The sequence below is a fragment of the Leishmania braziliensis genome, chromosome 31 (genome assembly GCF_000002845.2).
Source record: "Leishmania braziliensis MHOM/BR/75/M2904 complete genome, chromosome 31".
Lineage (NCBI taxonomy): Eukaryota > Euglenozoa > Kinetoplastea > Trypanosomatida > Trypanosomatidae > Leishmania > Leishmania braziliensis.
In genome coordinates this window covers 946,758-969,269 of record NC_009323.2, presented here as the reverse complement: position 1 = coordinate 969,269, position 22,512 = coordinate 946,758, and the positions used below count along the sequence as shown (strand labels likewise).

Below are 22,512 nucleotides of genomic sequence, written 5' to 3'. Positions count from 1 at the left end.
CCATTCTCTACTACCTCTGGCACAAGCGAAGCGTACAACGCTGGCGACTAACAGCGAATGCACAGACTTCGCCGCCTGAAGCAATCCCGTTCGGTGAGTCGAGATCGCCCGTTGGTAGCTTTCATGGAGAACAACCAGTGGCGGATGGCGCGGTGGTCGTATTTCAAGAAGCCCCCGTCGGTGCTGCTGACTCGGGTGGTGAGCGACAGGCAAATCGCAGAGTAACACTGAGCAGTATCCTTTGGCTTCGCCCTAATCGTGCACCTCGGCTGTATCCTGGAGTAGTTGTCGAGCAACAACAGCAGCCAAGCACTGTGGCGGATGCAGAGCTCGTGTATGGTACGGCGTCTTACTATGCGCAGTCAAACAAATAGCAGAAGCGGCGTACGGGGCCTGTGAAACCTCTGTGAAGCGAAGCAGTACGGCACTTCGCGCTGCACATGGGGGGAGATCTATCCGCCTTGCCAAACCACACTGTATGGTGGCTCCCCGTCGTTCCTGCACTGCTCTCTAATTTCCTCTTGTATCTTGCCGCGTTTATTGGTCAGTCTGTGGTGGTGATGTGGATGGGTGACACTGCCCGTGTGTTTGCCTGCTTAACTGCCCACAATACTTTAGTTCACTCTCTTTTGTTTCGTTGCGGCACGCACACGCCCGCGCTTTTCCCACCTCATCGGTGCCGGGTGGGTTGCATATATCTACCAGCTGGAGGTGGTGCCTCGCCCCCCTCCCTTACTCTCTCTCTCTCCCCTCCCTCCCGCCACCCGTCCCCCAAGCACACGTCTCACGTTAGTTTCAGCTCCGCAACTCGTAGTGGCCATTTTTTCCGCGCCCCCTCGCTTTTCTTCTTGCGCCTTCCCGCGGTTTGCTCAGCATTCGATGGTTTTCTGCTCGTCGCCATCCTCTCAGCCCTCTCCCCCCTCAGCAGTGTGCCCTCCACATCGCGCGCACTGGTAACTTCTTGCATCCGTAAGGCATAATCGTATGCTCATCACTGTCCTTCTCTCTTCTTTACGCGAGCTACTTCATCGAGTATGGCAGAGCTGTAGCGAGTCCAGTGGAAGCCATTAAGGTGTGGATACCATGCCGAGCCAATCTCTCATTCTTCGACGGATTATGTACGGGTATTTTTTGTGTTGATTTTGCCACATTGGCTTGGTTTCTCGGCAGCTCTCTTCGCGTCAGTTATTTGGTGTGTGAGGTAGCACAGTCCCTATGAGGAGAGAAGGGTGCTCCTGCTGTCTGCACTACGCCACTAGACGCGCCTCCCCTCCCTTTCCCTCCACTATTGCTTGCTTTCCTGGAGGCCACCGACTCTCCTCCTTGCGATTCTTCGTTGCTGGAGGTTTGTCGTATTTTTTGCAAGATATCGAAGCTTTCCGCACCGACCCACCCCCTCACCTACCGCCTATCAGGCCTACGCACATGAAATCATCTTCGTCTTCCCTCAACATGGCTGGCGAGTTCTTGCCTACCCCCTCCCTCTCTCTCTCTTCCTTCTGCCTTGTGCCTCTCTTAGGTGTTTCGCCTTTCATTCGCGTCGGCCCTCAGCTGCGGTGGGCTGCCCCCCCCCCTTTGTTTTTCTTCTTCTTCGGCTTCGTGTGCACATCAACTTACGCTCTTCTGCATGGAGGCAAAGCGCACGAACGCTGGTTTCTCTTGGGACTCTGCATGACAATGTGGCTACAGGCAGCTGCGGCTGGAAAGAGTCGTTGCATGAATCCCCCAAGTACCTCGCATTAGACACAGTGGGCAGAGCAAGTAGAACTCACTGGCATGACTCCCATTGTCGATCGGGCCTTTGATTCCAGCCTCGCAAGTCTTTTGGGGACACTTAGGCGATCGCCTATGCTTTGTCAGCTCCTTGTTCGCCGCTCTGGCAGCGATGGCACGCTCTCCTTTTTCTTTCTTACTCTACTCGCTGGATCTCTCGACTTCTCGTCACTGTCCCTCCACCCCCCCCCCCAACCCTGCCCTTTCTCTCTCGCTCTCGCTCGCTTTATCTTTCAACGCCACGAATGCCTCTTCGACTAGCGATGTATTAGAGCAAGTGTTCTATGCACCTCACCCACTCTCTACTCCTCGCATGTTGGCCCGCCTCCAAAGAGGCTAATAAAGTGCTAGAAGGAGATGTGGGATAGACTAGTCCCATCTACTGCAGTCGACGTCCACAGAGAAAACTGAGCAACGCTTGCTGCTTCAAACACCACAGCCACTTTCGCTTGTCTCCTTCAGAGGACATGCGCCTTTTACACGCTTCCGTTTTGAGTTGGAGTACTTCCAGTTACTCGGTCATTGTCGAGCGCTGACGCCGTCTGTACGTCTGTGACGGAGGGGTCTTGGCACATATTTTATCTGCTTGCTAAGAAGCTGAGCCGACCCAAACGAGGGAAAACGGAAGAGGCGGAGCGACTCAGCCACGTTTCCCGCTGCTTGTCCACCAGCGACTGCACTGGTGCTTCTCCTCACTTCGTCTTTCACCGCGCCCCCCCCCCCACACACACACTCATGGCTTTTACCTCGCACCTCCTTTTTCTCGTTAATTTGTTCTCCTCTTCACCAGCCACGGCAGCCGTAAGCAGCGACTCGCACTAAGGCGTATTCGACATCTCTCCGACACGGATTTCCGGCAGTGCATCTTCAACATCGTCGTTGGTGGGTGCTCAAGTATGATGCCTGTTGCCATCGTCCTTTGCTGCTCGGTTCAAAGCCGATGAAGGCGGATTCGCAGTCGTGGCCAAACCAGCACCGCACCGACAGAACTGACTACCTTTGTTGGGCAAACTAGTGAAGAGCCCTGCGGAGAAGCCACGTCGCCGACTCACCGAGTATCATACCAGGACGCAACCGCACTGTTGGTGGCACAGCTGCCCTCGCCGAGACGCCTCCGCTGGAAACTCTCTAATCAGCAAGTGCGCTGCCCGCATCGAGTGCGCCAATTTGCGGCGATCGAGACTCTCCTGCCGCCTGGATAATACCCTGCGAGTTTGCAGGGGCGGTAATCGAGCAGCAGCAGGAGCTCGGCACGGTGGCAGACGCGGCAGGCATGTACGGCGCCGATGTATACTGCATGCCGCCCCTCAATGAGAACCAAGAGGCTACTCGGGTGAAGGGGACTGCTGCTCCTGTCTGGCCGCTGTGGAGGGTGTGTGGGGGGCGAGTTGGGTAAGTTCCTCCCTGGCCAGGGAGGCACGCTGCCGGGCAACATTGATCCAACAAGCTCCGAAGGGGGGGCCATAGCGGTGTCTTTGGTAGGGGGTGTTGCCTTGTGTGTGCTCAGCTGGAAGAGGGCCTTCCTGCTCCGCACCTCGTCTGCACTGCGGCGCGGTAGGGGGAGGGGGTTGAGATGCGGGAGTACGCGTGGACTTGATTTGGGGCGCCTCTCTGCAGACGCATTGGGGTGCTGTCGCCGCCAGACCTCGAGCCTCACCACCACAACATCAATCCCCATCAACTCTCGAGCAGCACCTTTCGCCTCGCTCTTCTGCACCCCTGCAGCCCCCTGGCTGGAACGCTGATCGTTTCTCTTTTTCCTCTTTTCGCCGTCGCCGCTGACATGGTGTTTCTCGTGTCTTCCCCTTCTATGGGTGTGTGTGGGTGTGGGTGGGTGGGTGTGTTATGTACACGCAGGTCTGTGGAGATGAGAGGGGGGAGGACCTGCGGCTCCTCGGCTTCATTTCAGCCTGCTCTAGTCGCCCGCCCAACCCCACTTCTCTGGCTCGCTCTATAACGCACGAAAGAAAACAACAACAACGAGAGCAGCCCCCCTTCCATGCCTCTCTCACCCCCTTCTCTCTCTTTATTCTTCCCGTGTCTCACCTGGGCCTTTGTGTGCCTCCAAGCCGGGTATCTTGCGCACCTGCACTCGCTTTTGCTTTCGGTTATCCGTTGTGTTGCGAGTGTCCTCCTTTCAGTGCGCCTCCGCGCCTGTGCACGCATGTGCGTCCTCAGTTTGAAGCTGCTTTCTTTCATGGGGCTGTCGCCGCTCCCCCTCCCCCATTTTGCCGTTGCTGTCGCAGTCAGAGTACGACCACACTTGAGTGAAAACACCATATCCCGTCCGATTTGTGAAGTTAAGCACTCACAGGCTCAGTTAGTACTGAGGTCAGTGATGACTCGGGAACCCTGAGTGCCGTACCCCTCTCCTTTTCTCTGGTGGCAGAGGGCGCATCACCGTGGCACCCCAGGGATCCAGCACCCCACTCTCTGCGCGGGGGTGCCAAGCCAACTTACTGCTGTTGATGTCGACGGTGAGTTCCTGAGTGGCGCTGTGCCACCGCGTGTGACGCACCAGGTGGCGACCTGCCAGGCAGGGAGTGGGTAGAGTGTGAGGCAGCGGCCCTGCTCAGGCGACTGAGTCGGCGCATTGCTGTAACGCCTGGCTAGAGCTGCTTCACACGACGGGATGGGCCCGTGACAGGCCGGGAGTAGCGTGCAGGTGAAGTCATGTTGCCTGGCAGAGGATGGACACATTGGAGAAAAGGGCTTCGCAGCTGTCACCAACGACGACAAGCTGCATGACAAGGAGATGAAAGTAGGGCCGCAGGTTGTATTCGTAGCACTCCTGTAGACTACGTGTCCGCTTACCTCTCGACTCTCTCCCTCTCCCTCTGGCTCTCTCTCTCTTCTCTGTGCAGGCGCACACCGGTATATTTTGCTTCCATTATGATGTCTCCGTTGTACTCTTCTTCCCCTCCCGCCTTTGCCTTCTTTAGGTCCCCTCCCCCCCTCTCACCCATTGTCCCGGCAAGGGGTAGCGTCACGGCCTGTCCTTCACGGTCGTCTCTCTCCATATCGTCGCACGCGTGGCAAAGTAGGAGGTGACGACGACGTGGAGTTGTCGCCCTTTTTTTCTTCCGTGGCCCCGCCCGCCCTCCCTCCTTGCGCGCACGCACACACACACATATATGTACGTGCACTCACAAAGTTCGCCGCGTGCCCAGGGAGCGGAGTCCGCAGCCTCTCTGTGCCTTTCAACCGCGTGACTGTTTTTCACCCCCCTCCCCCCACTCCTCCCTCCGCTTGGGTCGCACCGCTGCTTTTTCAGGCTTTCTTTTTCCTCTGGCGTGGCTGCTGGTGTTTGCCGGCGCCACCTTTACTTCGCGTTAGCCTATCGAGCCGGGCGCATTCAATGTTGGTTTTGTTTTCCTGCTGCTTCGTCCGTTCTCCGCTCTGATGTGCCCGCCTCGTTAGTCTGGAATGCGATGGCTGCTGAGGGCTGACACTACCGTCTTTTTGCCGCCCTCACTAGAGCACAGTGAGGAGAGGCCAGGCTTGATCGATGCCTTAGTGAGATGTTTCACGCTGGCGCGCAGACGTTTCCACAGAAAAGCAAAGATGTCCCATTCATCCTGATACTGCGCCTGTCGACCTCGCACAACACAGAGTGACCGGCGTGCGTCGAAGGAGGCTCACCAAAACAGAATGCTTCGCTGCGCTGCATCGGCCACGCATGTTTCGAGTCCTTCCTTACGAGGCGTTCGCACATTTCGCCTGACATGCACAGTGGCACTTACTCGCCTACTGTGCGAATCACCTCTCTCTCTTTTTCTCGGCGTTCCACCTACGTTTTCCTTTCTTTGTCGCTCTTCTCGTGCTTCCCCTCTGTGTTCTTTTAGTAATGCACACCATAGCGGGTGCCTACCCCTCCCCTACCCCCCCACCCCCCCCTTATTCTCTCCATCTACTCGCTTGCACATACCGTCCAAAGCACTGCGCGGATGAACTCTTAATGCAGCTGTAAGGATGACAAGCTGCCAGACCAGTCTTGTAGAAATTTAAGCTAACGGCCACACCTGCGCACTTCGAGGGGGCTCAGCCCCTGTGTCCGCGCTTGTACGAGTTCCTCTGCTCGTCACCGTCTTCGCGGCTCTTCCCCTTTTCGCAGTATAGCCGAAAAAAGTGCAGGTAGAGGGGCTCTACGAAAGGTCGACCCTGGTAGCGTCTCCTTCCCTTCTCCTCACGTTACATTGACCCTCCTCAGTGCGTCACGCCGCTCGGCAGAGGCGTTTTCTTTAGTTTTACGGCCGCATCGTGTCAGATCCATCAGGCACAGCGCAGTGCCCGCCATCTTTAACTTTGAGCAACCGTCTCACGCACGTACGCCACGAGGAACTTTGATTCGCATAACCCCCCCCCCAAAGCGCAGTGTTGCCCGTGGCACAGGGTAAGCTGACACGCTTCATAGCTGTTGTGGTGATACTTGATCTCCTCACTGCCCCTCGCATACACACACACACACGCACACACGCACCGCTGCAGCAGCTTATCGCTGAAAACATGACGCTCTCCCGCTATGTCTTCCCTTATTTCATGTCCACCACGACGTCTGCTTGCGCCTCCCTGCCAGAGATGGCCACTACGACAAGCACTGATGCGCCCTCAACAACGGAATCGCCTGTGGCGACAACAGAGCATCCGGGTAACAGTGAGACAGCTGATCCGGTTGGTATTGTTGTTTCATTCTCCATCGCTGTGTTCTGTGCCTTTATTGCGTTGGCGGTCGTCTACTACTACTTTGGGATATACCGCGAGCGCATGGCGGCGGAGAGGGAGGCGCTGGCTCACACAAGTGGTGGCGGCAGTGATACTCAAGTCCCTCGCATGATTCACGTCATTGAGGGAATTCCGATGTACTACTCCGAAGCTCCAGAGGCGCGACGTGGATCAACTGATGAGGAGGCGTCGCTACAGCGTCTGGCACAAGCCACCCCGGCAGTCATTCCTCAAAGTGGCACGGCTCGCATCACATATCATGTGCGCTCGAGAGGCCAGACCCGAAGAATCCGCGTGCGCACGTTGGATGCCGACCCGCACGTCTTTAATCCACTTGCTCTATCATCCAGCTCCGCTGAGGCGCGGGCTTGTGTGGGCCATGTCGTAGCAACGGGCGAAGAGGAAGACGAGAGGGGGCAACAGCTCCTAGGCGGAAGGGAGAGATGGAATGGGCTTGATTACGGGTCAGCACTGTACTACAGCCGCTCTGCCGAGGAGCACCAGCACAAGGATGGCAGTGAAGGGGGCGACAGCGACGAGGACATCGCCTTTCGCGATGGTTCTGAGCATTCATCATCAGTCGGGTAGCGATTTCACTGTGAGCGCCTGTGCGAGACAACGCGAGCAATGCCGCACTTTCCGATGCCTTTTTTTTTGGTGTTTTCTTCGTGTGGTTGCCGTTGTGCGACACGCCGGAACCTCCGCGGCTCTCCTCGCAGGCGTTGAGCGCTTCCCTCCCCTCTCCCCCTCTCCCCTCCTACGTCTGGTCCATCACGAATGGCCCACACAATAATTTCAAGCCGCGATGGCACAATGAAGCCACTCCAGCCTACAAAAGCTCCTTTGGACTGCCTTGCGCCCTCCCTCTCTACTCTGACGTAGAGGTTGTGGGTAACGAAGGTCCGCGTGGGTTAGGGGATGCGAGGCTACTTTCTTGTCGATCCCCTTTGTTTATGTTGATGGCAGCGTCACGCCCTGTACAAAACGCAGGACTGACTCGCTACGATCGTTTCCCCTCGTATGCATTGCGCTGCATCCATTCCTCCCAGGTGCGGTTGTAGTCTTCCTACTCCCCCCTTGTCACCACCGTCACCTCCCCCTCAGCCTACTTCAACTCTCTCGATGGTCTTCTTGCGGGTGTCAAGTTGGCGCTCCTCCCCCCTCTTTTTCTCCGCATTCCCCTTTTCGCTGTTGCTTTTCGGTGCATGGGCATCAGTGCGCTGCCTTCTCGCGTGTGCTGTGGCACTTCGATTTCGGCGCGTGGGCCCGCGAGTGAGCGAGAGGGCCTGCGTGTCGGTATCTACGACGAGCGCTAGGTACGAGTAGTATCCTTCCCCCCTCCCCTTGCTCGATTTCACTTTATCACCTTTCTGTGGATTTCCCTGCGCGTAATGTTCTTGTCGCCTTTCTCCCTCCTCCTCCCTCATCCTCCTCAAGGGCAGCGTCACGCATCACCGCCACGCCGTCATCGTTTTGCTCTATATTGTCCCTTGTCTCCTCTCTTTCACGATCTTCCCTCTTTTTCTTCTCTGGCAACTCTCTTTATCTTTCCCTACCCCATCCTCCTCCTCATTATGTCGCTCGCTTTCACCCTTGGTGTCTTCCCCCTTTGCTCTAATATCCTACAGTTACCCTCCCCCCTCCTTCTTCCTGAAAAACCCGCCTATAAGCCCATACCCACAATCCCGCGTGCATCGATTTCGCACGCCAGTGTTCCACAGCCCGCGCGTCGCCTACTACTTGATGATCCTCTCCTCTGAAACCCCCTTACTCCGCACTCAGACCAAAGGGGGCCAGGAGTCCTGGAGTGTGGTTCCCTTCTGTTTTCCTTTTTATCACACTACCGCCCTCTTCGTCCTTCTCTCGCAATGCTTCACGTGCCGCCGTACGTCCTCTCGCTCAACAGCACTTCCCTCTTCACTTCGCTGTTTGTGCGTTGACTCTCTTTTTCTATGGTACTGCTGCCTCGCGGTTTGTTTCCCTCGGCCTGGGCGTCTGTCCGTATCGCTGACTGAATGCATACGTGCAGCGTCAGTGGCGGCTTCCTTCGCGGTTTACTGCATGTCTTCCTGCTGGGGCCCCTGCGCATCGCTGCTGATGGAGCAACGCGTGTGAAATTTCTTGATACCCTCCGCACCGCCTGGTGCTCTCTCCTCTCTTTTATCGCATGCGCTGGCGTCCTCCCGTGCTCATGTCAGCGCTCTCTTTTCGTTCTTCGCTTCTCGCACCGTCCCCATGGCCCTGATGAAGAGGCGAGATCGTTTTCATGTTTGCGTCTTTTCGCCGGCTCGAAGCACATGGTGGAACTGCGAGGCGTCGGCCCGTGCAAACAAGGCAGTCAGACTCGAAAAAAAAAGAAGAGGATGGGTTACTCCCCCCTCGCTGCCCGATTCGCTCCTCTGTTGTGTGACGAGCACCTGGTACTCACAAGCATCGACACGACGCTCAAAAAAAAAACTACCCAAATTCTGGTTTGTCGGACAACGTACTCTCCCTGATGACGCCGCACAGGACGTGTACGGATCACCGTGCTGGCAGCGTGCCTCCACCACTCGAGTTGAGTGGCTCGTTGCTACACCGACCGTCATTATTAACCTCTTCTCTCCCGTTGTCTCCTCTTTTTCCTACTCTGAAAGTCCCATCTACGGTAGCACGCACCTCTTTCATGCAATGCGAGTGAATACTGTTGCAGCTGCGTGTGTGCGCCTCTGGGCCTGTTGGACTGTCCGTGCGGCTTCAGAAGGCCTCCTGCTCCCCTTCCTGTGAGCCAGCACTTTCTTTTCGTTCTTCTCTCTCCCCCCCCAGACCCCTCGGTTGCCTGTGCCACACGGACGTCTTCTCTGTTACTCTGCCGAACCAGCGCAAGCCTCGCGACCCGCCTACTGGAGCGTTTTGTCAGGAGGATACGTTGCGCAGTGCCCCTCTATCGGGAGACTACACCACACAGTCACACCTCACACCCACCACCCTCATCACGAGAGTGAGGATTTCCGTGTCAACTATGCTACCTCTATACGTGCACCACACCTCACGCTGCTACAGCTATACCACGTCCATCTTCATCAACATCAACGATATCCACGACGGCAACAACAGCGACAACAGCTTTAACATCAAGTAGTCCCCCAACTCAACGCTACCAAGTATCGACTGTGGACTCTTCACAGCCGTTACGCCTGACTCTCTTCTCATCATAACTACGATCGGTGCTTCCTGGTCTTGTTGCGTTCACCGCCAGCGCCAGAACTATTCCGGCAGCAAGGAAAATCCCTATGGTGCTGCTCGATGGTGGCGATGATAGCCCTTGAGACAGAGCTATTCGCGCCTAGGACAGTGTTCTAGTGCATTACTCCTATACATCATCTGTAGCAGGCATCGAAAGGCAAGACCAGGGGCATCTCAGTCAACCTCTAGAGGAAGGGCAGGTGCCTTCTTCGGGCGCAAGTTTTTCATCTGCATTGTGCTGAGGCTGCCGTAGACACTTTTTTGCCTTTGCACCCCTCCTCCATGAAATCTAGCTGCGGACTGACGTTGCGGCCCATGGTAGCACTGATGAAGTTGAGGCGCTAGAGCAGCGGCAGGAGGGTGGAGACGCACAGGACAGGGGACAGCAATCTGGACTCTTGGTGCGGCACTGCGATGTACTAAAGTTCTGACAAACTGCAGGTCGAGAAAGGAAGCGAGGATGATTCGGGAAACGGTGCTATCGTTGCCGAGGACTTCTCGAAGATGCAACCGTCTCCTGAAACTTAGTGCCTCGACGCTGTTCTGTGGGTATGGCTATCCCTTCCATAATGATGCTGAGCCATCAGAGGGGCGGCAAACACCGCACCGGCGAGGACCACGCAGCTGCTACTTCAGCGACATCACCGCTACAGTCCTCTTTTTGCTTTTTGCTTTCCGCTTGAATACTCTTCGCTCACTAGCCTCTCTACCATCTCTAACAACTTCCACCCTCATCCTCCTCCTCCGCTTCCGCTACTTCCTCCCCCCTCTCCCCTTCCTCCTGCCTCTTTGCTTGTCTCTGCCAAGACAAGCGTCCTTCTCCTCCTCTCGCTCCCCCTTTCTCTGCTGTGAGTGTGGATCCCCTTCTGGGCCCGTGTTGTCTCCCTCTGCAGTTTGACCGATGTGTAGGCGAGACGTCACTAGCTCGGTTGCCGCTGCTCCCCCACAAGGAGCCGCCTAGGCAGGAGTCGGGCATGACGACTAAAAACGCCATCCACTCCGACCCAAAGGAGATGTGCGCACGTCAGCCACTCGTGGCGCAAGCACGCTTAGGCACCTGTAGGGAGCGGCCACTCACATCTGCGAATCAGTCGCACAAGGCGTATCGGCCACCTCAAAGACACCTCGCTGCAGTGCATACGTAGCAAGTAGGAACAAAATAAAGCGGCGCTCCTGCACCAGCGAAGTCTCTGCCGGCATGTCCCCGCCCTCCCCCTCACTGCTCTTTGCCTTTTTTTCGTTCGTCTTCTCCAGCGTATCCTCTCCGCTCACCCCTCTCCCCTCCCTCTTGATTTCCTTCAGAGTCACACTGCAGGAACTGAGCAAGTGGACTACCGTCTCGCCCATCCTCCTGTAATCCCCCTTTTCCTCCGTGCTGGTCTGCAGATACAAATCGGTGGCGTGCTCTTCACCTGCTTAGCATTGGGTGCCTCTTTTGGTTGTAAACTCGGCCGCCCCCCCCCCTGACGCTGTGCGCAGCGCCACATCCCTCGTGTCCTATTTGACATTCCTCTCCATCAGCGGACGCCTCCGCGGCGGCTTGCTGCTCACACGCACACGCCACTCAGAGAGCGCCAGGGCAGAAGCTGAGATGCGCGAGTATTTCTTTTTAGCGCTGCTCGGGATAACCCTGGGGCTCTTAGGCGTCGCTTGCTGTATCGGGTGCAACGCAAGGCGACAGCAGCGACTGCAGAGCTTGCAGAGGGAGGGCATCGATGCTCGCTACAACGCCTATGGGGAAGGCGTCACCAACAACGCTGGTGGCACTTCTAATGCTTTGGGGCAGCGGCCCCGTTGGTCAACAGACCTCTCCCAGGAAATTTACTACCAGCAGCCGTACCTGCAAGGTGGTGGCTACTATGGAGGTAATCTTCGCCCCGGAGCGGCAAACGTGAACCATAATGGGGGTCGCCCACCGGGCCCGTCTCAAGAAGTCATTTCTGGCACAGTTCTCTTCGCCGCACCGGCTGGGGCGCAAGCCGATAATGCCAACTATACGGTGCACTTCCCTGAAGCACACGTGTTAGGAGTCAACGACCCTGGCCATTATACCTGTGATAACGCGGCGGCGGGAAATACTGTAAGCCACTCCACGGTGGAGTCACCGTACGGCGAGGCAGACTACGTGTCTCGTCCCTCTGATGTCGCTCTTCAAAAGAGGTCTCAGCGGTCATCGCCTCGCTCCGTGAGCACTGCCTCATCGAAGCCTCCAGGACTTGCCTTTCCTCTTCCGCAGCATCAGACGAAGCCGTAGCGAAAGACTCGACTGGAATTGGCTGATAACAGCCAGAAGGACAGCAGTATCTTGGGCAGCGGAAAGGACTTGAACCGAGGGTACGACTTCGTTCAGTGGTATTCGTCCTGCTCTTCGCGAGTCGCGGTTTCAGTTGCTTTCACCCTGTGCCTGTGTTGGCGTCCACAGACCCTTGGAAAGGGGAGTGGAATACCAAGAGCCGTAGCTTGTATGCATACGCCTGGTGCCTCTCTCTTATTCGTGGTGGTGGTGGGCTATGGAGTCGCGCTGTAGTTGCGGCCACTGCCTGGGCATCTACACTTTCCCTGTCTGTCTTTCGCTTCGTTTGTATCGCCCCCCCTCCTCCCTTTTCAGTCTTTGCTGCGGACTATGTATGCTCCTTTTGGCCTTCTGTTGTCATTTGGGTCTACTCTTGTCGTTGTGCCGCCTACCCCCTCATGCTTGTCGTCGTTGTCTGGGTCGATTTCCTCTGTTTGTTGCTTTTGCTCCTTTGAATCCGACAGATCTTCTTCTCCCTCCTCCCCCTCCTCCCCTTCCTCCCCTCCGACTCGTAAAGGGTGTCGTCGTCTGTGCATTCGCATATATTTTTGTTTCTTTTCTTGGATTCCAACAAAGTATGGCTCGTCTGCGCACGTGTTTCGGTACTGCCGTGTGTGTTCTGCGACATGCGTTACACAGGCGCTGGGCTGTGCCGATCGACTTTTCTTCTCCGGTATGGTTGTACGAGTGTGTTGGGTGTGTTTGACGGCCGGCGCTTCACACCAGTAAGCAGCTTGCACTTTCTCCTCATTCTTATTCTCTCTCGTCCGAGCGCCTTCCTACTCGTGCGTGAATGTGTACCCTTCGCCGCCCCTTCGTGTTTGCATTCTACCGCTTCTCTCGTTGCGCTTTGAGTTTCACCACCCCTGCCTCGGCTGCTGAAGTGGGCTGTTTGGGTATCGGCAAGAGGAAAGCGAACACACGTAGACGACACACATCACAACTCAATAAAATGATGGTCGCACTTTCCTTCGATCAGCCCCTTCATCCTTTGGGACTGCCACGCGACCACTCGTAGTGGGGCATCTCTGACGACGTCCTCGAAAGTGCGCAGCGAGCAACAGCAAGTTGCTGTCTGGTGAGACCCCTGAAAGCCTACTTAACTCGACATGCAAGGGCACCGGGAGACCTTGCACGCGTTGCATGCATGTGTGCACTCCAGGTGGGTGTGCTACCACTGTGCTGCACAGCCATCACCACCACCGCCCCTGTGGACGCGTATGCACATCATCTCATCCGTCTCTCCTCTCATGGGACTACGGTGCTCATGTGTGTTTTTACTATTTATTTTTCTTTCCTCCGCAACCCGCTGCCGAGATGCCCTGCCTTTCCCTCTGAGCGAGTGTTTGCGCTGCGCCCTCTACAGGGAGAAACGGGAGAACCACATAGGGGATGCATCACCGCAAGCGCACCATGACACACGCATCAGCAACTGCAAGCACAAACACTCGCACGTCTTTCAGCGACTCCTCTCTCACTCTTGTGCCACACCAGTCTTTTCGAGGCTTGGATACTTTCTTGGCCCGCGTCTTCCTGCGCTTTCGGTCCTATCACCACCCCCATCCTCTGCGTGCTTCGTCAGGGAGGATTGGTCATTACGCTTCGCTCAATTCAGTTAACGCTCAGGTGGTGGAGAGCGGAGGGGCGAGTTTGTCTTTTCGCAGTCACTCTCTCGGAGTATTCGGACACCGCTAACACGGTTTGGCCATTCTGCATGTAGGCGCCTACGTTGCCTCTCCTCTGTCAAGAATAAGAGGCTTCATGGCTGCTGACTTTCTGTGGGTGGCCGTCGTCTCGGTTCTGGCGCTCTTCTTGGTCACACTTTGTGCTCTACATGCGCGCCAGCTCGGCTTTGTTCAATCCGTCGCACCGAGAGGCGTGGATGAGACACCGGTCATGGCCGCCACAGTACTCGCGAACCGCGTGAACGATGACGATCTCAACACCCTCACAAGCAGCAACACCGAGACACACCTGTATCGCGCTGCGGCTGCTGAGGAGGAGCAGCCGCAAGACCAGCTCGACACTCGTGAGCACAGCAGGGTGGAGTCAACGTACCCCAACTACAGAAACCCTTACACGGTTGATAACCTGGCGACGCACTCATCGCCCACGTCCGGAGAAGAACGCAACTCTCAACGCAGCAGAAGTGATGCGCTACCAGCAGTACACCCCACTAGTCCCCACTCCCACCGACACCACAACGACAGACCTCAAAGTAGCCGAAGCACCAGCACGCGCACGACTGAAATCGAGCGAAGCTCTGAAGCGCGCTACAGCAGCTACAGCGGACAATATAACCGCCCCCACGATACCATTGAAGGCGACATCGATGACAGTCTATTTCCGACTCCGCTTCCTGTTGACGGTGCAAGCATTTTGCCGAGCCATGATCGCCGTCGTGGACGCCGTCGCTCGTACCCTGTAGCGCGTGATGTCCTGCCGCTCGGTGTCAACAACACGAACCCCCTAGCGCCCATGCGCCTTCTGCGTAACAGCATCAGTAATGTGGTTCGGCTTTCGCCTGCAGCGCCGCTTCATAATGCGCATGGCGAAAGCCGCCTCTCCCCGAGGGCTTGGCGAGGTCCTGCAGGAGGCACTAGAAGTAGTGGCCGTATTCGACTTTGGCAACGACTTAGGCGCAATGGCGGAGACAGTGAGCCGCCCTCGCACAACAACGAAAGCGCAGGGACCGTGGTGAATGGATACTGCTGTGACGAGCACGGTAGACGATTGCAGGACGAAGAAAATTGCTACGGCAGCGCGCAGTACACCTCCCGTGGACCGGGGACAGCTGCGGTTGTGGAAACGTCTTTGAAAGAAGTGAAACAAGAAGATGGTGCCAGCCTCTCCGTCCTCAGTGATGCCAAACCTCGTACTCCTGACAATGATTGTGAGTAGTCGACAACGATGGCAGTGGCCGGCTGTTCTGGATCTAGGCACTTGTGCAGGGATTCACAACGAAGAGAGGGTGTGTGTGTATGATCCCCCGTGACATCGTGGTTTGGTCGCCTGTTTTGGATCTTTTTTTTCCTGTGCTGCTACGCAGTCACACAACTCAGATGTGGGTAGTTTCTTTCTCCGTCAGTGTATGCTCCTCTGCTTTCCTCTGAGCAGCTCAACGGCTTTTTTTTTGTGTGTGTGTGTGGGGGGGGGGGGGGGGGGTTGCCAATGCACCACACTCACTGAGAGTTTAGGGTGGAAAGATGGAGTACGGCCTCTTGTGACATCATGGATGCGCAACGCTTCAGGCCCCCCCCCTCCTACCACCTCCTCAGCTCTCTCCTCCTGCACCACAGTAGCCCTCCCACTGTCCGCACTTGCTTTCTGGGTATCATCTCACTTCTGCTTCTTATCACTTTCGTCCCTCAAGGGCGGGTGGCACGGATGTTGGAGCTTTCGCATTGCTCCTCGTGTGCGATCGTTGCCTCCTACTTGAAATGCGTTGCTGCATCGTTTTTTTATTTGATCGCATTCTTCTGTGCATCTGCGCCTCTTGAGGCCCTTCTCAGGCCGACGGAAGCGCGCGCCCCCCCCCCCGCCCACGTGCGCTGAAACGATATGGACTGACTATTCATGGCTCTTGACATCCTCTGTACTTGTACGCTGCCACTCTGGGGGTCGGGGGATCGAGGTAGAATTTCAGCTCTTCGGGACTAAAGGTACATCGAATGGGGTCTCGCGGTGGTGTGTGTGTGTGTGTATGTGTGGGTCAGCCTACTACTTTCGAGGTTCTGCTCGCTTGTGTTTTTCTCGTCACTGGCCTCTTTCAGCCTTCGCCTCCCCCCGTGGCGGATGAGGGCGTTGCTACTGTCTGTGTACGGGGGCAGCGGCGTTGTTTCTCTCTGTGTGAGTTCCTCTTGTTGCTCGCGTGGCACTGCCGGCTTCGGTTTCTTTTGTTGTTCACAGTGCCCTTTCAGCTGCCGCCTGCTCAGCAATACAGCACAGTTGTGTCCACACGTACACCTCTGCTCCTCTTGCCTGTTGCCTTCTCTCTCCCTCACTCCCCCTTCTTCGCCGCTCACCCCGCGGGCCCCCTTTTTCTTTGTCCCTCCCCCCTCTCTTCCCACGCCTGGGCGGGCATTCGCCTCTTCAGCTTTGACGCGCAAATCCCCTTCCGCTTCCCCATCCTTTTCTTCGACTCGACGGCTTTGTTTCTTGCCACGCCTCCTCATGCAGCTCCTTGGCGCTCGGAAACGGTCAGCAGCGGCGGCCTCACAATAAACTGTCAGTCCCCAAGCAAGTCCATTACGTCGGCATAGTGCCTCTACGGTGTGTGTGTGTGTGTGTGGGCGGGTGGGTGGACGAAAAAATGAACACGAGTAATACGCGATACGGACCTCCTTCCCTTCCCCGCGCACTCTATCAACAACTTCGTGTAGAGACGAGAACTGCGTGCCTACTGCGGAGCCAATCCTCATACCAGCACCTCACAGCATGCTGCATGTGCCCGGCACATCTCTCTCATACGCCTCCCTACCTCTATTGTCCCCCTTTCAGACACACAGGAATCCCCCTTCACCCGCTATTAGAGCCACTCCGCATATGTTTGACAGACCCAAACGCACTTCATCACCCAAAGGTGTAGCCCATTTTGGCGACCAGGTGTTCATAGGGAGGGCTCTGTGTTAGCTTCGGCCGTCTCTCATCTTTTTTTTGGGGGGATACATGCGAGCAATCGCCGCATGCACAGACACGTTGCGTTTTTTTTCTCTCATCTCTGTTCTCTTTTTATCCACAGCGTTTGCGTCAGCGCCACATCAATCATGCGGCGTTTACCCCTCTCTCGCACGAGCGCCCTTTCTGGACTCGTCTCACTTCCCCCTCCGCGTATGGGGTAAACACGCAATTTCAGCAGTGATTGTGTGTGGGTGGGTGGGTGAAGTCACATAGAATACTCTCCAATCCGAGCAAAGTCCGTCTCACACGTACGCGCCTTCGGGCTCTACTGCTGTGACCTTCTCACCCTCCTCGCCATCGCACCCAAACTACACAACTCTTGCTCTTCTGGCGATTGTGGTTATCTTTATTGCTGCGCCAATCGTCCTCCTGTCCATCCGCGGCTTCGCTCCACGGATACATAGCGATGGTCGGCGCCACGCTGAAAAGTTCGGGGCCTACGAATGCAAACCACGCACGCACGAGTGGAACACACTTAAGTCTGGTAGCGTTCCCGTCATTGTGCTCGTGAATAACGCACACCCATACGCCAACCAACTGCTGCGGCAACGGCAGACGGTCACCAACTCGCTAGGGCGAGTCCACGCACTCATGCCAGCGGCCGCACACGACAACCCGTAAGCACAGCAGAGGAGAATACTTGTGGAAAAAGAGCAGGGCTGGCGGCTCGCCGTCTTGTAGCCCCCCCCCCCTCTTTGGGGGGAGGGGTGTCACTCACGAGGCTCACAGTCTTTATGGCGTTTGAGCTGCCGAAGTAGTGGTAGCGGGCGCCTGCCAAGCCGCAATGGCGACACAAACCTCAGAAGAATAACAGCACGGAGAGCGGACGGAACAGTGATAGGCTGGCCGCTTCTCTCTAGAGACACGCAGAGTGTGCAACAGGGTCAGCGTAATTACTGTCACCCCGCCCATATCATACGCTCTCCTACGGTGAAACGCCCCACACACTTTGAAGCCTCCTCTCACTTTCACTGGACACTCCTACAGAAGTGGCCACGTCGGTACTGTCGGGCTTTTCAGAGTCGGAGATCAGCTGAGATGTTGCCGCCAGGTTGGCGAAAACTCGGCGAGGGTAGTGAGGAACAGTGACTTTTACTCCGCTGCAGAACACCTCGTCTTTCCTCTTTCTCTCCGCTGTGCAATCTGACAGAGTTGGTGTTGTGAGTCTCTCGTTTGTGTTTTTGCTTGTCGTGAGTTTTCTTCTGATCGCGCTACCTGGACTCCTACTGCTGCCGCTTCTGGACGCTCCTGTGCCTAAGTGTGCCGAGGCTTGCTTGAGTACTTGCATTACCCGTGCATCTGTGTGTGCGTGAGTAGGGGCAGGGGGCCTTGAGGTACGGCGTGGAAACAGCAAGCCGGCCCACGCCGCCTTTCTCAAATCTGCGCATAACTCCCCACCCCACCCCCACTTGTCCGCCCCCCCCCCGTGTGTGTGCCGGATTCGGTCGTTTATGCGTCCTCTTCTTGGCCTCTCCCTCTCTCTTTGTAGGATGCGGCTCGACGCTGCGTGCTCGAGCGGTGAACCCACTTTGTCGCCCAATACGACTGAAAGCGAATTTCGATATTCCCTCCTCCCCTGGGTGCTCGCCTACACTTCACGTTAGTCGCTCTGAAAGCTGCTGGTGATCCTCGCCGCGACGTTTGATCACAAACAACTCTACCTTGTATCGTTGTGCGCCCCTCTCTCTACGGTGTTCTGTCTCTCCATCAATTCTCTAACCCCTCTCTCCCCTCCATCTCCTGTATGCCTCTATTCCAGCCTCAGTGTCGAGCCGAAGACATTTGCAGGGCGCTTACAGCGAGCGACTCATGCAGGCAAAGAGGGGTACCTTTCGCACAAGAGCATAAGACATATGCACCTGGCGCATCGTGCCCGCTCCTTGGAAGTCGTGACTAAGACACAGCTATACACACTCACACCTCACTTTCGTTTCCCTCTCGTCCCTTGGGATCAACGGTTTGCTCACTTTCTCTCTCCTCCTCCTTCCCCCTCCCGCTGTATGAAGAGCTGCGGCAATGGCAAGCAACAGTCTCCCTGTAATTGTGTACTTCCTTCTCATCTCCATCATAGTCGCGGTTTTTTTCCTCGGCTTCCTCTACTACATAATGAGCAGAGATGACGAGGAGCTTGACAGAGCAGAAACACCTGAAGCGAGCGCAGAGGTAGACCCAGGCAACAGGCTCACACACGACTACGGTAACAGCCAAGTGCTGTACGAACCACATTACCTGCAAAGCTACGAAAGTGAGTACCAACAGCACCACTTGGGCAGCCACAGTCACGAGCAGCCGGTAATGGCAATCGTGAGAGAAGGTCAGCCAAACGTTGGAATAGTGGTAGAAGATGGTCTGGTTGGCTCGCCATTAACCGCTCGAGATTCAGTCGAGTACGGTGAAGCCGTATACATGTCAGAGCCCGATAGAAATCCCTCTGACATACCCACCGCAAAAGCCTGAGGGCCGATCTTTGGTTTTCTTTTCCGCCAATGGACTTCTTGGTGCTCTTCGAATAAGTCTCTCTCTCTCGTTTTGGCGGTTCATCGATCCTGACGCATCGATGAAAGCTCGTGTGTAGCCTCTGGTGCTCCCATACGCCTTCACTGCTATGGTTTGCTAACCTCTTTTTCTGTCGCCTGTGGTGCCTATACTGCTCTGCCTTGCGCCTCTTCACAGTTGTCGACTTCTTATTTGACTGATCGTGATTCTCCTCTCGCTTACACACTCACATGCACACGCACACATGTGTGTGGGCTCCTTCTCAGAGCAGCCGTGATAGCCAGCGGCTCCATTTGACTGTCGCAGCTCACTCCTCGTAACGCCCACCCTCTTGCACGCTTTCATCCTCCTCCCCCTTTCATTTCTCTCCCTTTCACTCCGGCCCTCTCCCCCTCCGATATTTCACCAGTCGGGAAAACTCAGCGAGGAGAAGAGTGTCATTTGTGAATGGTGAGTACAACAGCTGCAGTCATGCACGAGCATGAACGTCTATGTTCGGTACTGAGGGGCGTGTGTTGGTGCCTCAGCGCATGGCTGTTTGCCTTTTTCGTGGTGTGTTTCTGCGTAGGCACATTCCACGCTGCCCACTGCCCCGGTGTTCGGTGGAGAAGCCAAAGTGTTCGTTGTCAACACTACTCGGGATTCGCTTTCTCAACACCCGTGGCAGCGCCTTCTGTGCCTCCCTAGTCTGTGGGGTAGTCGGTAGTTGGACCAAAGATGTCTTGTCGCTAGCAAACAAAGTCTGTCGTGGACATCGTATTTTTTGCTTCTTTGTCGCCGCCGCGCTACGCGGCCTCGCCCTTTCTCCGAAAGCGAGGACAAGTGAGTGAAGCGGCTGCTCTTTAAGGGGTCCTCTGTTCGGCTCCTTTTTTCTCTTCTCCTGAGCCCCTATATGATTTTGGCTCTGCACTTCTGCGTTGAGCGACATTTCTCGTCTGCGTGAGTGACCGCCATGTCCGCATCGCGTCACGACGTCGTTTTCTTCGTCGCTCGCATGCGCTGCCTCTTTGGCGATGCTCTTTTCTGTTCTCTTGCATTTAACTTCTAACGTGCTTCATAGTTTGCAGCTCTGTTTGGGGGGAGAGAGGGGTCTGTGCGCGTTGGATGTAACGGTGGTGCTGAAGGCGTCTCCCAAGGGCTATTGGATGGGGAAGGGGAGGGGGACTGCCTGTTCGCTTATTCATGCACTCGCTCGCTTACTACTGGTGAGATACGTGCCAACCAAGAACTGAAAAGAGATGGTCACAGTCCACCCCAGAGGCTGGTGAGCAATCGAAAAAAGGGCGTCACTTATGCAGTAGCTGCTCTAGAGAGACCAGCAAAACTGTCCGAGAAGATGCCCCGTCCGTCAACAGACTCACGACTCACAGCGCTGTCGCTGATGATATCGCAGAGGCGCGACGGTCGAGTATTCGACCCGTGGCTTTTGCCTTTCAATGTGAAGTCGCAGCTCAGCCCCCTGCACACCTCTCCGTTTAGTATCAGTCTGCAGAGAACTTACGTGCACGTGAATCCTTCCATTGAACGCCTCGGGTACGGAAGAAAATGCCACATGCGCAGCGTCACATTGGACTCCGGACGTGCTTCGCTTTTTGCTTACCTGTCCACTCCCCCCTCCCTCCCTCCCTCCCTCCCCTCCCCTCTTTTCGGCTCTTTATACGTACAACGGTTTTCCTGCACACGCGCCTGACTCCGCGAAACCCATGCCCACCACACTTACCTCACTCAGCCCCCTTTCATCTGTTTTCGCCGGCTGCCTGCCTGTATTGCTGTGCTTTCGCGTGCTCCCCCCTCCCCGCTGCTCTTGCCCCCTCCCCCGAAGCACAACCCCCTGTCCGCACTCCTATTCATCAAAGCCCTTCCCCTTCATCACTCATCACCGCATATTCCGTACAAGACAGGGCACTGTCTCCCACCAGCACTGCACATCCCCTGGCTTTAGCGGCGCAATCACACCCACACCCTCGCCACCGGTAGAACGTGAAGTATGGCGACCGACAGCGATACGCTGATCGTCATTCTCCTTTGGCTTCTGTATGTTTGCCTCCATGTCTGCTTCAACTACTGCGAGCGTCGCACGCTGCTCCGGGCCGAGGAACTGGAGGCTCGAGAAAGTGCGCAGTCAGCGGCTGCGCGCCTAAATAGTCAACAGAGGAGCTCTCAGCGCGGAATCGGTGCCTCCGGTGACACCATGGCCCCCATCGCCGTCATCGTCCTTGGCGCCGAAAGGGACCCGCACACGAGCCTCGACGAACCGTGTGAGGGTGCCATCGTACCAGACGCGAACGGGCGCATGCCTGTGTTGACAGAGCAAGCCCACTACGGCGAGGCAGCATACACGAATCGTTCGGAGGACGGTTGTGCCGCAGATCCGGAGAAGGTAGTATAGGAGCCCTCTCCTGAAGCGGCAGTGGATGCCAGCGAAGATCCAGCTCCCTACTGAACTCCGTTAGTGCTGTTCGTCGCTCATGCAACGATCTCTCGCGACGCTACTGATCGGTCTCCGTGTCGTTTTCTGTCGGCGCATTATTTGCCTGCTCTCCAGTGGCGCATCTGCCGGCCTCTCTTTCTCTAGTCTGGAGCAGTACGCCAGCCTTTTCTTCTGCGGAATGGGCCTACGTCCGACGGAGGAATATTGCCTGAGCGAGTGTATTTTTCTTTCTTTTGTTCGCTTCTGCCGTGCTTCTCTGGTGTGCACCAGCTCGACTCCCTCTCCCTCTCTCTTCTCCGCTTCTTGAATGGGCGATACGGAAAGAGTAACATGAAACGAAACCTTAGAACCTGGCCCCGCCACGTGCCCTCAGACTCTCTCTCTCTGCACTCAAACACGTGGCTATTCAGCTGCGTGCCTGATGACTGTCATCGAACAACTCCGCCTTCCTCCAAAAACGCTTCACTTTCTCTCTTCATATCTCGCTCCTGGTGACAGAGGGCGCATCACCATGGCACCCCACTCTCTGCGCGGGGGTGCCAAGCAGCCCACCCCCGATCCCCGCCAATGCCGAGCCACCTCTGGTGGTGACATGGTCAAGCACCTGCGACGTGGAGAGGCCAAGCCAACCTACTGCTGTTGATGTCGACGGTGAGTTCCTGAGTGGCTCTGTGCCACCGCGTGTGACGCACCAGGCGGCGACCTGCCAGGCAGGGAGTGGGTAGAGTTTGAGGCGGCGGCCCTGCTCAGGCGACTGAGTCGGCGCATTGCTGTAACGCCTGGCTAGAGCTGCTTCACACGACGGGATGGGCCCGTGACAGGCCGGGAGTAGCGTGCAGGTGAAGTCATGTTGCCTGGCAGAGGATGGACACATTAGAGAAAAGGGCTTTAT

The 22,512-nt window shown here is 56.3% G+C and overlaps 2 protein-coding genes across 2 annotated transcripts; both read left to right on the top strand.

The window, feature by feature from the left end:
* Positions 1-6,279: 6,279 nt before the first annotated feature.
* On the top strand, positions 6,280-7,083 carry LBRM_31_2081 (conserved hypothetical protein; the record flags this gene model as incomplete). The annotated part of the gene is made up of 1 exon (XM_003723164.1): positions 6,280-7,083. The coding sequence occupies one exon, from the start codon at positions 6,280-6,282 to the stop codon at positions 7,081-7,083; it is 804 nt and encodes a 267-aa protein (XP_003723212.1).
* Positions 7,084-21,176: 14,093 nt separating this feature from the next.
* On the top strand, positions 21,177-21,578 carry LBRM_31_2082 (hypothetical protein; the record flags this gene model as incomplete). Its single annotated transcript, XM_003723163.1, has 1 exon — positions 21,177-21,578. The coding sequence occupies one exon, from the start codon at positions 21,177-21,179 to the stop codon at positions 21,576-21,578; it is 402 nt and encodes a 133-aa protein (XP_003723211.1).
* Positions 21,579-22,512: the final 934 nt, after the last annotated feature.